The 17,382-nt window shown below is 39.8% G+C and overlaps 1 protein-coding gene across 1 annotated transcript in view; it reads right to left on the reverse strand.

The window, feature by feature from the left end:
• The window catches only part of BNC2 (basonuclin 2), a 358,913-nt gene continuing 351,933 nt past the window's right edge, over positions 10,403 to 17,382 (reverse strand). Inside the window, exons 6-7 of the mRNA XM_021380521.1 lie at positions 14,174 to 14,227; positions 10,403 to 13,453 (exon numbers count right to left, since the gene is read on the reverse strand). Of these exons, the coding sequence (XP_021236196.1) occupies positions 14,197 to 14,227 (31 nt within the window). The 3' untranslated portion in view covers positions 10,403 to 13,453; positions 14,174 to 14,196. The remainder of the gene's footprint in view (positions 13,454 to 14,173; positions 14,228 to 17,382) is intronic.

Consider the following 17,382-nt stretch of genomic DNA (forward strand, 5'->3'; position numbering starts at 1 on the left):
GGATGGCACAGACAGCCCAGACGGTACCGCAGTGAACTGCTGGAACTTGATTTGCCAGGGAGTGCCTGTCAGGGCATTGTACCCTAAGGGTACAAAGAGCAAAAATTTTTAGCCAGGGAAGACATTTGCATAACATACATCAAAAAAGAAATATAACAATATGTTTTTCCCCATTCAGAAGGAAAAAAGATAGAGGCTCAAACTCTTTTCCTCTCTGATTCTAGCTGCTTTCAGAGACATGTGCTGCTATAGTCTCAGTCTCTCTCTGTAGCCCTTGTCGCACAAATGAGTTTTTTTCTTTCCTCACTCATGCCCTCTGTGAAAGACAGCAGTAGACTCCATGTGCTGTAATTGGACTGACTGGCTGACTGGTTCCTGCTCTTCCCTCGTGCAGCTCTGGGAACCTAGGAGAAAAAAGGTGGAACAACCAGCCACTCAAAAAAAAAACCAGACTATTTCAAAGGTTAAGGAGTAGAGCATGCAACTTCTGTCTGTTACAGACGACTGGGCATTGCAATTCGGATGTCTTGTTCCCAATACTTCCTTACTATGATTGTCACAAGGATGACAAAGGATGGGAAAGGCAAGCCATTCTCATTAAGGACTTACCAGGGGGATTTTTGTGAGGGGAGTATTATGCTTCTTTTTTTCTGAGGTATGACAGTGCTTGGGAAAATAGATACAGCGAACCCAGCTTAAGCTGTCTGTGCAATGGTAAATATTATACAGATTCAGAAAACACACACCCACATGCACCTAAGTCAGGCAATATTTTTGTCGTTTTCCTTGGCATTGCATGCAGTGGTAAGAAAATGTTTGTTCTGGCTTAGAGTCAGTAAGTCTGAATTGGTAGTGATGCAATGGGTAAGAATGTCCAGTGTAGACCATTGCCACTAGACAAGCAGATTGACTTTTCTGCAGATCAACAACCTTCTTTTACTTGTTTTTCCTTCACCCTCTCCCAGAGTATGAACAAAGGAGCTGCTGATCTTGGCCACCAGTACTGAAGGATTTTAGTATTCCAGTAGCTCCCTGTATTTATGCCCTTACTCAGGTGTCCTTCTCTTTCTTCCTTCTCTTTTTTTTTTTAATTGAGCCAGCTTGCACCAAGCCTTTACCTATCCTCACTACCAATCCTGGTCTTCTGTACTTCTCCTTCACTAGTTCATCAGCAAAAGGAAACATCAAGAAACTCCCCTAATTCAGGACGAAAACTTAGCACAGATTCAGCTCTCACTCATTTGGAGCAATGCTGCTGCAGTGCTCTTGAGCTTAACTGTCAGTTGTGCTTCACTGTTTCAGACACAACTACAACTGCATCTTAATCATGTTTCTGCAAAGGCTAGCCAGAGTTCCAGCACTTTAGATGACCTGAGACAGATAAGAAAGTATGATCTTCTGCCAAGAACATGCCAGTCAGTGGCAAAATCAACAGCTCCTCCATTAGCTCTGATGCATTATTGTATCACTGGTGCAACATAAAGGAGGGTGGAAATGGAAAGAAAGGATTCACTAAAAAGCTCCCTTATTCATTTATCCAACCTGTTATCTAGGTTTAGATGAGAGATTTGGAGTCAGGAATTGAAATATTTTGATGTCTTAACTGTGCTTGGAATTCCAGATAGGAAACAATAAAAATTAAGCAATAATAGAGCCATATTTAAAGCTTGCTGGACTTTTACAGACATTATGATTCATAAAAGATATTATCTTTTGAGGTCTGAATTTGACTCAGTTTCCCTCAACAAGGCACAGCTTGTCTTATGTTGTCTGTTATTACCTGATATTGTCCTTGGAATCCTTACCTACAGTAGGGATGCAATTTTTGTGAATGAATAAATAAAACAAATAAACTCAGCCCTTCAGTGGTCACCTGTTAAGCCCAAAGGGTGCTGGCAAGGCTGGAAATCCTATAACAGATAGAAGGTGGTCACTGCTTTATGCAGTGCTGACAGTCCTCTCTGAGCCATGTGATTACAGTTGTTAAAGATGCTATGGAACAATGTGGCGCTTTAAGTCCTGACATGTTAGCATCTCACAGTTCATGTAAGCTATTGGTGATATTGTTGAAGTGGATTTCATTTTTGGTCTTGTCATTCTTTCTGATTTTGCCCAATCTTTTGCTGGTTTAACATTACAAAAAATGCAAAACTTCTTCATGTTGTTTTTTGCTGGCTCTGAAAAGTTGATCTAACAGGACTAGTGACTGATATATTGAATTTGGTCCTTACAATAATTGTTTAAATGTTATAGCAGCTTTAACATGTCATCTGTTAAACTTATTGGTGATGCAGCTGTTCAATGTGCAGTGTGGGTAATATTTACATGATTTACTGGGTGACGTACAGTTTTTGATTCAATAGTAATGTATTTGATTCAATAGGTGATGCATCTAATTCAACTGGGAGTCCATCTAATTCAAAGGTGATGCATTTGATTCACTAGCTGATGTACCTGATTTAGAAGGTGATGGATCTAGTTCACTGAGAATGATTCCAATTCCCTCATGCAAGGTATTTACTTCAGTGTGTGATGAATGAGCTTTAATAATAATACATGTTTCTCCAATAGTGGATGTATTGGCTTCAATTTATATCCTGAGCTTCCCGAATCTGGAGTGGAGTGACACCTTGAAGCCACAATTCAGGTGAAGATCACAAGCAGTGTGAAACATTAGCCACTAAAACAATGGGACCAAATTAAGTGATAAAAGCCATGCCTCCCAGATGAATTATTTTCACCAGATGTGATGTGGGGATACAAATGCCCTGTCACTGCCATTATTGCTACCTCTACATGACAAAAATCCCCAAATCCATTTACCTTCAGTGTTGTTGCCAGGATGACATACTCAGTACTTATTTCCCCAGAGCTGTGTGACTCTCAAATAGCAGCATTTGAACTAACAGCTCCACTCACCTCATTTTTGTGTATTTTATTTTGTTAGAGGTTGGCAAATATTTACCACTGATGAAAATGGGGAAAAATGTGTTGGTAAAGACCAGTATCACCTGAGGAAAGGCAAGCAGCTCACTGCAAACCACCATTTTTGCACTGGGATCATGCAAACCTTCTCTGTGTTAGCCTCACAAGCCCATTGCATTTCTGCTATTGCCTACCCTAGAGCCATTTCTGAGCAAGTCAGTTCATTGCCCCTCCTGCCTCTGGCTTCAGCTCCAAAACTAGTGGCAGAATCTTCTTTTCTCCGGACAAGGGAAGTACTTTGGTCATGCAGGTCCACTGTGCAGTGGTCAACTCTGGAGTTCTGGGTAACGTTTATCACTTGTGCTAATTACAGTGTATGGGGTGGGGGGCTCCTTTCACATAGTCTGCGATCAGTAGTGAAAGAAGGTATCCTGTGAGCTTTGGTGTATGTTTGGTTGATGTGCATCCATGGACAGCTACAAACATGGAACAGTTTTCCAGTAGAATCTCAGAGCACTGGAGAGACAGTTCACACTCAAAGCAGTCCTCTTCTGGTCTCCAACCCAACTTTTTGGCTGTTTCTTCCTTATAATCTTTCTCTTCCCATGTCACCAGTGAAGAATTACTCCTCCTGAGCGACAGACAGAAGCAGGAGCTGCAGTCTGTACGTTTGTCTCCATTTTGTGCTCCACTCATACCCTTGGTACTGCTATGAGAGGCATATTCAGTTTTTTTGTGTAAGTGCAAAGTTTTCTTCCTATATCCACAGCTGATAAGTCTGCTGCTTTCAGACTACTGGGCAAATAATGACAGGGTATGTGTGCATTCTTGCTATACAAGACAGAGTCTCCAGATTCTAAAACCAATGTGCTAAATACTGAAATAGGTATCTAATCTTAAAAATAAAATAAAAATTCTTTCACACTTTATTGCTCCAGGCTGTGTCTAGAGATGTACTGAAGTTGTTGCAGGAGTCTTAAGTAGTCAGCTTTTTTTCTGTCCACTGAGTTTTCAGGGTTGAGATTCATGCACCTCCATTTGGTATCATATGTTCAGACAGAATACATTAACACATTAGTGTCTGATCTGGGGAAATGGGGCTGTTTTTCCACCTTTCATTCCTCTCTTTCTTCTTCTTGCTTTCCTCCCTTCTCTCTAGGCATGACAGAAATCTGTCTTTCATTATCAGATATGCAGTGACATCTATCTGCTTCTCCTTAATGCCCAATCAGTAAAATATGTATTCTGTGGTCAGTGAATAAGTGTATTGACTGCCCTTTGCTGCTTTAGTGAAGAAAATGAAAAGAAATAAGAAGTCTGGAAAATTAAATGGCTTACAGTTACTCTTAAACAGAGTTCAAACTTTGAATACTGTTTTGAAGGACAGTATATCTGCAATGATAAGCACTGCTGAAATACTAGGTTAGATCTTTATTTTCTTCATCTCTTAAGTGGTTCCATTTTACACAATATACACATTGTATATTTGCACTTGCTGAATGTGACACTTGGTAAGCTCAGCAGGCTCCACTTCTTAATGATGAGAAAGCAAGTAAAATTCAGTCTCGAGTAAAGGGTATTTTTGAAATCATCTGGATCTTTTGAAGGATCTAGATCAGGAAGGCAAGTACTGCTTTGATAAGAATACTTTCATGTTACAAGCACAGGAACGGCTGCATAGACAGAACAAAACTCAGCACTTATGTTTCGTATCATCAGGTACCCTGCTCTCACCTATGCCCACGCTCTCTCATGTCTAGAAGGACACACATTCTATATTTAAGATTTGAGACCTCTAGAAGTCTACATTAAAACTAGGGGAAACAAGCTACAGTTCTTGTCTTGAAATATTCTTGAAGTGTGTTTTTTTTAGTTATGTGCTTTTTTTTTTTTTTCTTTTCATTTTATTTTTAATCAAGCCTTTTAACAAGCAACTCTGAGGCCAACCAACATAGGCTATATTGCAAGGAATGTCCTGTGTGTCTGCTCCTGTGCAGATTTTAGATGTTCCAGGGGGCTCCAAAGGCCAGGCTTCTGAATTTAATACCATTTTGTTTACAAGTGAATGTCCTTTCCAAACATTCCTCTCCTTCTGAGAGCTGAAATAGAAGGCGGGGAAAGGCACACTGCCTCAGGGCCAGGAGTGACTAGATACACAGCTAATTGTTTTGGCTACTTTTTAAAAACTTCTCCCGGGGGCTGAAAAGCTGATGAATTTGAAAGATGAATTTGTCTCATGTTAGATCTGTGCTTCCCAGACCTACAAGAGTCCTTGCACGTTACACAGTTTGGAAACTGTAGACGATGCATTCTCTCCTCTCGGCACAGAAGTGCCATAGGCACTGTCATTAGTTGAACACTGCCATTTTTACAATTACAAACCCTGCCATGTTGCAGAGAGGGGCTGCAGCTGCTGCTTCTTGGGGTACTGAGTAAAGCGTACTTCTGTGATGGCCCCTAGAGACCCATGCACGGCATAGCTTATTGAAACAGATGGGGTGAGGGAAGGATGCTTCATCGACAAAGCACATTTGTCTAAATACAAGAAGAATGAAAACACAGCACTTATCACTGGTGCTTAATCTTAAATCCAGAGAAGTCTGGAGTTGGGGAGATGAATGTTGTGCTTGCTACGGTGCAATACAGAAGCCCATTAAAAAAAACCAACCAAACAAACAAAAAAAAAAAAAACCAAAAAACCAACACCTCTTTATTTATTCCTCCTTGATTTTTGAGTGCATTCACCTCTTAATAAACTCACAGAAAGCAACCAGGCTGCCCCTGTGAGCAAGATGAGAGATAAAGCAGAGCATTTAGATCACTGTGAACTCATTCCATCTATGTCCTTTCCCACCATGCAGTGGAAGTTCGGTACAGAGCCCTCAAAACATCACACAGATCTTGCCCTTACAGAGCTCCATATTTTTGAAAGCTGGAACTGACTACCATTATCTTGGGTGTTCCTGGGTCTTTCACTTAAGACCGTCACTACATTTACAGACATTACAGGGTAGCAAGTTACCAGCTCCCTGAGATATGGAGAAAATTATTGTTCTTGTTTATATAGGTGGGGAAACTGAGGACAAATTGCATGATGGTTATCACAGGAGTCAGAGGTAGAATCTAGAAGTAAATTCCACTCTCCCTTTATTCAATACCTTTATTTGGGTCTTGCATATCTTTTGTTTGTTTGTTTGTTTGTCATAAAGTGGGAACAATTCCACATTTTCAAGGACAGTGAGGAGCAGCAGGTAACCTATTCCTCTAAGGCACTGGTGAATTTTTAACATCTTTGACATGACATGATGCTTTAATGACAGAATTGTTTTGGGACAGGTGTTTATCAAAACTCCTCTGCTTCTCTGGCTTTGGCAAAGGCTCACTGCTCTGTCAGTGAAATTGAGGTCTAGTTGTTTTTTAGATGCTGGACTAGAACAGGTGGGGAGATGGTGTCTAAATTAACCTAAAACAAAATGTTAAGCATGAACGTAAATTAAAGTATTATTTTGCCAGATTGTCTTTTTACTTTCCCATGCCTGAAAACAAACCTGCACACCTGCTTTGAGATTTATCATTACTGGAGCTTCTTGGGAATTCCATGATCTTACTGTTTGAGTGAGAGGATTAGAATGTCTTGGGACACAGGCCCAGTCTGGCTTTAACGGCCAGGATTTTGAGCAAATACAAGTCACTGCAATATGAAATATCTTTTGGGAGAAGGCTGCAGGGTGACCTTTCAGTGGCCTTCCAGCCTACAGGAAAGATGGGAGGAACTCTTCATTGGAGAGTGTAGCAATAAAGCAAAGGGTAATGTCTTTAATCTAAAGAAGGGAGATTTAGCGTAGATGTTAGGAGGAAATTCTTTACTTCCAGAGTGGTGAGGCCCTGGCACAGACTGCTCAGCGCAGCTGTGGGTGCCCCATCCCTGGAGGCGTTCAAGGCCAGGTTGGATGGGGCCCTGGGCAGCCTGAGCTGGTGGGAGGCAGCTCTACCTACAGCTGGGAGTTGGAACCGGATGATCTGCAGTCATCCTTACTTTTCTGAGGGGAGTAAAGATATCAATGCTTAAATGAAATTATTAGGCTTTTTAACATATATCCCTATCAGGCGACAACTGCACAATAGGCCACATGATATTTACCTCTGACATACAGCTATCCACCTTATTGTCCCAGTTATATAAATTGTAGTCATTCCTGAAATAAAAAACATTTTCACTGTTCTGCTTGAAACATTTCTATATAGACTGACATTTTAAAATTTGCTGAGCAATTTGAATGGCAGAATAGTTTATTTTCAGTAGGAAAATTATAAATGATGGTTGGCATCTCAGGATAGCAAAGGGACTATAAAACTAGCTCAACCAGCTGAGAATTTCCCTGGAGAATTTTCCCAGCTCTTGGCATAGGGGACATCTCAGGGATATGGCCAGGAGGGGAGGTGGAAAGGTGTGTGCACTGTGGTGTAATCCTTGGGGGCTATTGTTTGTTAAAGCAGCCCCAAGGTTGCTTTTAATTGTGTTGTGGGCTAAACTGGCTCCTAACCAGCTGCTGGGGTGTGAGAACTACAAATATGGTAGAGGCACCTTTCTTTCCTCCACCTCCCAGCTGCAGAAAGTACAGTTTGGCTGGGGTGCAGGAATGAATCTTCTGGCTTATTCTGGTAGCTGAGTTTTCTGTGCTGTGACCCATCACTAGGTCCTAGCTCAACCTCATCCCAACTGTTAACTAAACAGGCTCAATACGTTATTCATTTGCATAACTTAGACCTCTTAAGAATTGGGCACAAAGAGAAAAAAAAAGGTAATTTCTGGTGGGGGTATTAACAGGTATACTTTCTAGAACAAAATAGCAATAAACAGTAGGAGAAATAAGGCTGTAAAATATTCTACAGTTGAGTTATCTAATATAGGAAGGTGTTAACTGATCAGAAAAGAAACAAGTTACTCTTCTACCTCACACATAACCAGAAGTCTTATCAGACCCAGTGTTTTCTCTGCTCTTCTCCCTGCTAGTGCTGTACACCTTCTTTTCTTTCTGCTTTATAGAGACCCACTCATTATACCAGTTTTGAGAGGTTCATTTATCACAGGTTCTGCATTTTGCATGACTCTTAGTAGGTGAATAAATCTAGACAAAGACTAGGCCTGTAAGTGCACTGGTGAGGTACTCAGATAAACTTCACCTCCCCAAGAGCAAGTTAACTCCCCATCCTTTTATTTTTGTGGGACATGTATTTTGAAAACAATTCCACACAGCAGAATACCAGTGTTCTTTCCAGCGTAGACAGATAACTGTGGGTCAGGTCTTAGCCATGGGCTTAGGAATGTCACAGCCAGAAAATCCTGTTGTCAGTGCATGATTGTCCACACAACTATCAGAAAAAAATCAATTGCACAGATTTCTAAGCTGCTCCCTATCCTGTATTGGATGCCATACTTCCATAAATAAAACTTATTTACCTAATAGGTATACCTTTGTTAAACCGCGAGTTGTAGACACTAGAGTGACCGCTGACATCACCAAACTTTGGGTACCACATACATAATGCAGACAGCACTAAACACACTAATCTGAAAATGGCATTGTCATGGGCAATTGTAATACAAGCCCATATAAGAGAGCCAGAACTCCAAATTGCCCCTTTCTTCTCTTAATATAAATTAATGCAGAATGATAATGTGTTCTGCCCTTTATTTTGTGTATCTTTTTTTCTATAGGATTTACTAAAAAAGACTTGCCTGCAAGGTCACATGCTTGCTCATATTACCTGCCGTGGGAGAAAAAATACAGTTTTGCTCCATTAAATTGTTCTGACTGCTTCAGGGTGGTCTGTCTTACTGCAAGTGCCCTATAAACTCCCACCTACCTCCACCCCGTACCCTCTATCCAGCAGAGACCCTGCTGTTTATGCTATACCCTAACACAGAGCTGGAAAAAGATTATGAAACAGGGAAACTATCCAGGAACAAAATTGCATTTTTTTTTTCCATATTCAAGAGGTAAATAAAAAGTCAAGTCCATCTGACAATAAGAAATGGGTTTGAAATCAAAAATAGAACCCCACATTTTGTCAAATATCCAGCTTTATTTTTCTGGTGAGAGGTTTTCATAAGAGCCATAACCCCTTTTGGTGAGGTTACATCACCATTTGATCTAAACCCCCACAGTAAGACTACATCTGCTACTAAGCTGTGTAGTAAATGTCTTTAATTTTTATATTTCATCTGAAGGGAGTTGTTAAAATGGGTTTACAGGGTGATGGCTCTTTGAATAAAAGACATCAGGACTGAAGCAAAGCTCTGCATGACACTTAATTTTCACTCTAATAAGCCCTCCTAAAACATTACAAGATTTTGTTTTTCCCTGAACTTGCTTTCCCTTCCTGCATGATAATTCTTTTTCTTTATCCCTCCTATTTTTTTAGGACACATTTGAGGAGAATGGTTTTATTTTTGCTCAGATGACACCACTTCTCTTTTCACCCTAAGCCAGATGTGCTTCTCTCTCTGAGAAAAAGAAATCTCTCTGAAGTTTTTTTTTTTCAAAGCCATTGCTTTTATTTAGTTTTAGGTTTTTTTTTTTTTTTTTTTCCCTAACTGTTCTTCTGTACTCTCTGGGCCTTTTGTTTGACTTTTGTCTGTGAGGGTGGGAAGGGATCCTCCAATATGTTTGTGCTCAAATTTTAAGGTCCCTTTGGATATGTTCTCCAATACATGAAAAAGTTCTGTGCTGGCTGAGCAAAACTAAGTGTGGAACCCTTCTTGATCACCTGGAGAGGTCATTGTAGAGCAAACATGAAGTATTATCTTTCTCAGTCCCAAGTGCTTTTATTGATTCCTTTTGCCCTGAATAACAGACAAGAAAGAAAATGTGGAGTCCAGGCTTTTGGCATGGCAATTCAGATCTAAGAATATTCCCACAAAGCTATCAAACCTGGATGGTTTGGGTTTTTGTTTGAGAGTCTTGTTATAGTTCTGGAGAACAAAACACATTATTATGGATTGTAGACCTTGGTCATTGATCAGAAATTTGCAAGAAAATAAAAATCTGCTTCATAGAAAAGAAAAAGAAAGAAAGGGGAAGGGCAGGAGAAGGAAAGGAAAGGAAAGGAAAGGAAAGGAAAGGAAAGGAAAGGAAAGGAAAGGAAAGGAAAGGAAAGGAAAGGAAAGGAAAGGAAAAAGGAAGGAAAGAGAAATAATATCAATATTTACAGTCTAACAAACAACAGATAAAACCAAGAAGTCCATCTACAATGTGATATTTATTTGGAGAAAAATGTTGTCAGAATGGAGGGAGATTCTGCAGCAGTTAGAATGAAGGGAATTACGCGTTTGCATCTCTTTGGAGATGTGGGTTTGAAAAGATTTCAAGCATGTAAGAACAGCATGGGCCATGTTCACCAGGCAGGCCTGAACTGAGAATACGGTGTTGTAATCCAACCTGAGGCTTCTGGATTATGGGATACGCAAAAATTACCAGCTATATGAGACAAGAAATATTTTTCTCTCTTTTAAACCAGGAAACAGTAGTGGAGCTCCTAAAGGAATATTATTATTATTACAACAGTAATGTATTGAAACTAAGCACTCAAAAAGTCAGTAAATTTCATAAACAGATTTTTCCCACAGGATTTATTCAACCACATTGAGTATTTATTTTTGATTCACAATTTTGTTGTGAAATGTACATTTTAATGGATTATATTTGTCATTAGTGCACACTATAAATACAATAGTAATCATCAGATTCATAGCTAGCACTCATGCAGAGCTGTACATAATCACAATCCTCTACAAACATACTTGCCTCATGCTCAGAGTTCAAGTGGTAATTCCTGAATAAAGAGCACTGGAGATCAGACTTGTGTAACACTCAGAACCATCTGTGCTCCTGGGGCTGTAGAGTGCAGACAAATGCCTGACTCCCTCCTCTCAAGAGCTTCTTGTCTGGGCTGTTTTCCTATGCTGGCTTATTCATGCTTTCTTTAAAATCAGCAGGAATAGGTGAAGCCCAGTGTGCACCCCAGTTACCTAAAATGTAGGGGCTTACTGCCCATTTCTCAGCAAATAGTGTATGTAGAGATACAATATTAATTTGACTTCTAGAGCAGATATCATCTACTTAGAGTCAAGCTATTCTCTTTCATGCTGTCCTGTTAATATGTTTGGATATACGCCCTTCCCCTGCTTCACAAAACTTCAGAAAACCCACCTTTCTCTGAGGTATGCCAGGTGCTGGACTACTCCCCGCTCTGTGGGTGTTCTTCCTCAAATTATTTTGTTTGTATTGAATTGTGCCTTCAGGGCCTTATCTTGCATTCCTTGCACACCCAGTGCTCACTGAAGTTGAAGGAGATACAAAAGGCAAGCCTTTAGCTTGTGCAGGGATCTATTGAGCTTTCTCCTGATTCTGCCTCCTCGTATGGGCTCTACTCTCCTAAATCCTGAGGACTGAGGATATTGTGTAGTCTTTTTTGTGCAAAGTGCAGTCTCTCTTCCTGAGTACAGAACAACTTCTGCCCTCCTTTTTTTTGGGGGGGTGGTATCTGTGAGTATGATATTGTGTGTGCTACCCTCATGGGCATCGCTGCCTTCTGAATTCAGTCGGCATGAATGCTTTGTTTCTCCAGCCCCATATACACTGCCATTCATGACACTGAAAAAAACCTCATTCCTTCCAGTTACCACCCTCTGAAGAAATCACTGCTTCAATGTTTGTGGTATGCGTATTATAGTATATTCTTAGTAATTCTTTCATATCTATCCTTATTAAAAACACACTTAGCAAAGTTAATTAGGGGTAATTTGCATTCAAGCTATTCATTATTTACTTATCTTTGAACTGCAAACTGTAGGAATGCCATTTGTTCATTAAAATTCCCAATCTTTGCCCACTTTCTCTTTGATAGCACAGTGGTTAAAGAAAGTTGTGCTTAGCTGCTGACTAACCATTCTCTGCACACTGTGAAGATGGCTGCAGGCCATTATTTCAGCATTAGAAAGTAGTTAATATTGAATGCCATGAAGTTAAATTTGTGTTCATTTACTTATTCTGGAAATCAGTTGTTCATTCTGTACAAACTCCCCAGCACTACTTTCAGCCAAGTTCTGCAGACTCAAAAACATGCAGAAACAATATTAAAGGTGAGGAGGTTTGAAGGGAGTTAAAAAAGAGGAATTAAACAGATATCTTAAGACATTTTTGCGACTCCCTGCTTTGAATAAGGCTTCTTTCATTATCACTGTTACCACCCTTGTTAGTTCCTTTTAGTAGCACAAGGAAAAAAATATCTGCTGTTTATTGTTAACCACTAATTCCTGAACAATTACACATCTGTTAATTCCTCAGAAGCTCTTGCTGTGTGCTGTTTACAGATATTGTCAATTGACAGGAGAAGCCATGGCAGTTGTCTTGCTGACAGGGAAGAAGAAGGATTTCTTAGTTACTCAAATCAGGACTGTGTCTCACATAACTCCTTGGTATCCTAGCTGTGCCTGCCTCAAGAGCAGGAATGATACCTCCACAGCAAGAACCACACAGGCAAGACAAAACACTGGCTTGAAAAGTAACCTCAGCAGAGAGCTGCAAGGCTGGCCAGATCCTGGTGTGCTGTGTGGACTGGGGCAAATCATGCAGAACAAGTTTAGACAGTGCCTACTCAGGGATTGCAGTTTGCCTCTGTTTGATTTTCCTCTTCCAAAACCTTAAAATGATGACATCTTCTGTCACCTCCCACTTCCCACCATCTATTGAACTAATGAGCAAATGAGGAAAGAAAATTAAAGAATAAAAAATGTAAGCAGTGATAGGCTGAGATCAATAAACTGTAGATTGCTAGCACTGAGTGAGACTGAGTAATCTTCTGCATATTGCATGTTGAGTTAACTTGCAAGAGAAATATGTTCTTTCTCATTGTCCTATGTTTCATTGTGGAAAAGGAAGCAGGAACTGCAAATTAAAACGCCCCTGATTTAGGTTCTGAAGAGAGTGCCCAGGAGTTCTTTTTCTGTTGCTACATGCTAGAAATTGAACTGGGTGCACCATTACAATATAAGGAGAATATTTTATTAGTGCTTTCAGCCTGTGACTTCTCTTGCCCTCCCTCCTAACAGAAAGCCCACTAACAATGCTCTTCTGGTGGCATCATAGAAGATGTTATGTTACATCAGCAAAGGACTATTGTTTCAGACACTGTTATAGGGCAGAAAGGTACAGATCATGTGTACTAAATGATACCACACTGAGCATTATTCACAGACTAAAGATGGAGCTAACAAACGTTCAACTATAAGTGGACAAAAAAGACAAGTGAACTGCGTTTATAGACATAGGTTTGGATCACATAAGCTTTGCACAAATAATGAGAAGTCTCTGAGTCATCAATCCAAGGAATGTACTGCTCTTAAGAACAGTTTCTTTCCTTCCGCCATCAAATATTATACTTGGGTTAATACTCGTGAGCAGCGATTTCTCCAAATCGTGGCACAAGGGAGGAGGGATGGAGATCTTTACAGTCCCAAGGGAACCTATATGAAAAATCAGAGCAAGAAATAAAAGATACTTGACGTTATTCATTTTATGCACACGGTTAATTTATGTGGGGCATAACTACCACAGTGACTGTGGAGATAAGTTTGGGATGCATTAGGCCCACAAGTGAGCAAAATAAGGAAGTTTAAGTAAGAGGAGAAAGCCTCACCTCAGATGAACAGACTATCCAGTATTTATATACAACCTCACATGAACAGACTATCCAGTATTTATATATAGTTGTAGTTCTCACTTCATCAAATACCATCCAACGTCTAGACAGTTAGAAAAGCTGTTCTCTTCTTCTGAAGTCTGGGTATGAGAAAGCAGAAAGTAAGGAAGACCACAGACTTTCATGTAATTACTCAGATGGGAACCCATGTTTCACTTTCCTTGCTAAGACCTGCCAAACCAAAGTAGTAAATCAGATTTTCCCATCTACAGTTGGTGGAGTTGTGTACTGCACAGTGTATGTACAGTGACTGCTACTCAGATGTGAAGTAGGCTATACTTTACTGCTTTCTGGTTGGAGAAGGGAAACTTATGTTTAAAGAAAGCAATCTCATTCTAACTGCATGTAAGACAATTTTATAAGCAAATGGTGTCTACTTCTTACTTCTAAACTCTCTCATGTCAAAAATCAACAGTTTGTCACAAAGGGGAAGTATAAAGGGCCTACAAAGAAATTAAAGTATCTCTATGCAGGATTTACTTACGTTTGCATAAGAATAGGGTACTTTTAAATCTCTTGAGCTTCTACAGGAAATACTCTGGAGGGTAAAAAGAGAATAATTTAATTACCTCAGAGATTCACAATAAATTAGGCTTCAGTGATGCCTAGGATCAGTTAAATTAATAGGCAGTATGTTTCAGTCAGAATATTTGACAGTTATACAGTGAAATTTTGGTACCAGTGCATTTCCACTGGCTTCAGAAGGTCAAGATTTAGCTTATGTTAGCTGTAAAGACAAAATTGAACGATTACTGAATAGGTTGATTTAGGGCACTGTTAGTCTCCCTAGAAGAAAAAAAAACACATTGCTTTTGAAATTTCCTTTTTGGATGCTACAAACTTGATTTTCCTGAAGTCAGCTCTACCTGCCAATGTATGTGTGGCAACAGCCCTAAAAGTGGTTAAATAGAAACAATATAAAATGCTGAATGTAGCATTTTAAGTGAATTTAAGTGCTTTTTTAGAGTAGATTTTAAAACAATTTTTTAGGGCATCTGTAGTCTTCAAAAGCAATGCTACATAATACACAGAAAGAAAACACCATGTAAGTGCATGATAGAGACAAATTCTTATCTCTAAGTATAGAATGAACCCAGGGCTACCAAGCAAGTTTTCTATATATTTACATCAACACAATGTGGTCCAGAAGGGAACCATTTGTTCTGCCACAAAACCTAATACCAGATCACCTCACCCTGATGTCTCATTTTGACTGCACTTGCACATGTATGCACCCACATGCATGCACCCACATACATACACATGTTCACTTCAGTTGTTTTTCATTCATGTCGCAGAGCTGTATGGTCTCTCCTGGATAATCTGTGTTAAATTAAAATTAAACATCACCAAGCTTTGTGCTCAGCCTCCCTCTGTGCATGCTCTGCTGTGGGTGTGCAGGGGGTTAATATCACAAATGTTCCACAGGAGGTTAGTGGGATTCAGTTTCAGCTAACATTTATTTTGCCAGCTCCTGTTCACTTTCATCTGTGCTTATGAACACTATTATCTTGTTTGTAATAATATATATAGATCACTGCAGCTGCACTCTGCAAAATTCATCCATTTTTTTGAGCTTTGGAAAAAAAGAAACCAAAAAACCCTGTCTTTTATCACAGTACTGAGCCCTGTGAATTCACCCACCTTCCCAGCCTAGTCTCTCATACGGATTGTAAGAAGGCATGTGTTTGCAAACTTTTCACTGAAAATGGACTATCAGATTTGTAATGTAACCTCACACCCAATATGGTCTTGTCGTTTCATTCAAGACTAGTAATTGTGAGCAGTGGTTTTCTTCTCCATAAAAAAAGGATGAAGTTAGTTCAGCTTCTTTGCATGTTGTCTGTTCCTACTGTTAGCTTCCTGTTACAGGTATTACCTTTCCAAGATATACAACATGCCCATCATATTGTGCTGGAGTCCTTCTGTCCTTTACTCACTAGACTGCCAATAATGATTTTAGTATCTGACTATAGTAGTTTTCATATCTTGCCAACACACACCTTCCTATCATGGAGTTAGCAGTGCTAATTATTGTTGGACACTAGAAAGGATATCAGTGTCTTTAACATTTTCTTTCATGACTGTACAAGAACACACAAAACAGCGTGCTCTTCTATAGACTTGAAGTCACTCAAGCGGTACTTGTACTCTAAAAGGCAGCCAGCCTAAAGAAGGAAATGAGTCTTTTTAACAATGCATAGAGTACAGATACTTTATACTGTAGAAAAGCAGATGGAAGGCTGCAAAAAGGCAGGATTAGGCTTGAATTTACACTAAAATTTCCAGCACAAAATCCTCTTGTCATGTGTTTTCTATGATCTGGTCCCATGGCTTTAATCTAGAAAGACATACAAAGCAAACTCTGGGCTGTAAGTTCTAAATGTTTACCTGTCTTGCTATTACTATTGTACAACTTACAATGCAGCTATTATTCCAGAAATTGAATGGTGTGATACAACAATTGACTTCCTTACTAGCTTCCCAGTCTTCTTCCTCTTCAAGAATCAGAAGTTGTTGAATGACTAGGTCATATCTCTATTTTACTTTTCTCATTTTTGAGACAGAAAAAGGCAGACTGACTTTCAAAGCTTCTACCCTAAGCTTTCAAGAAGGCAGAGTGTAAAAGAAAGAATATAAAAGGAAACAAAAAGCGAAAGCAATAGAGATTTAAGTAGTTTAGACCTCGTGCTCAGCAGTCCACAAGATCAAACTCACTCCTCTCCATGTAGCAGCTGGTATCAATGCTCTCGCATTGTTCAAATAAGTTCCAGCATTTAGTGAGCTGGGATGCTGCCTTCTACTGTACTTCTGCAGAGGCCACCTCTCTGGTTGCAACTGAATTGTGCCTTACAGAAGCAGTTTTGCTTTACTTTGACAAAGCCAGACAACACCTGCCCTTGAGGCTTAACAAATGGAAGTAAAGCGAAGAAGAGAGTAATCTCTCTCAGACCTCTGTTGCTATCACTCTCCCTTTATATTTCATTTAGAGCAAAATGTGTACAAAGAAAGAGTGTTAGACATGCACACTATAATGAAAATCTATGACTAGACCATGCATTCATAATTATTTTATAAATAAATGGCTTCTGGAGAGCCACATCTGTCTCTTCCCACAGAGTGTATGTCTTTCATTAATGTATTGCAGGCTGAATGAAGCCAGCCTGAGTGCTTTGCTTGCATCTTCCTCTTCCTCTCCATCATTGTCCATGGATAGGTTTTTGTGGTTCAGAGAGAGCTGCGAGCCCCACACGTCTCTGCAGGACTGATGGCTCGTCAATAACATTAGCCAGCATTATGGGCTGCATCGGTGTAGAACAGAATCAATATGGCCAAGTAAAAAGTCTAATCAGTTGACATGACCATCTTCAGCAGGGCTCACGTTACAAGAAATGAGTTTTTTTAAGGAATCAGCATCAGCGCTGCTTATTCACCCCACACCAAGAAGCCTTGACGAAGATTTATTGCTTCTTGTTTTGTTAGTAGTGCAGGGTAAGCTAGTAGAAGTGAAATAATCATTCAAGTTAGAAGAATAATGTGAACTGGGCTCTGCAAACACTGCCCATGTTTTCTGAGGGAGTTCAAAAGGGCTGCTATAGGGCACTCAGCAGCGTGGAAGGAAAGCAGTTTGCATTAGGAAATAAGAACAGTGTAGGCACCCGAAAACAGGGATTCAGGCCCTTTGAGTAGGCT

The sequence above is a fragment of the Numida meleagris genome, chromosome Z (genome assembly GCF_002078875.1).
Source record: "Numida meleagris isolate 19003 breed g44 Domestic line chromosome Z, NumMel1.0, whole genome shotgun sequence".
In the NCBI taxonomy this organism is placed as follows: domain Eukaryota; kingdom Metazoa; phylum Chordata; class Aves; order Galliformes; family Numididae; genus Numida; species Numida meleagris.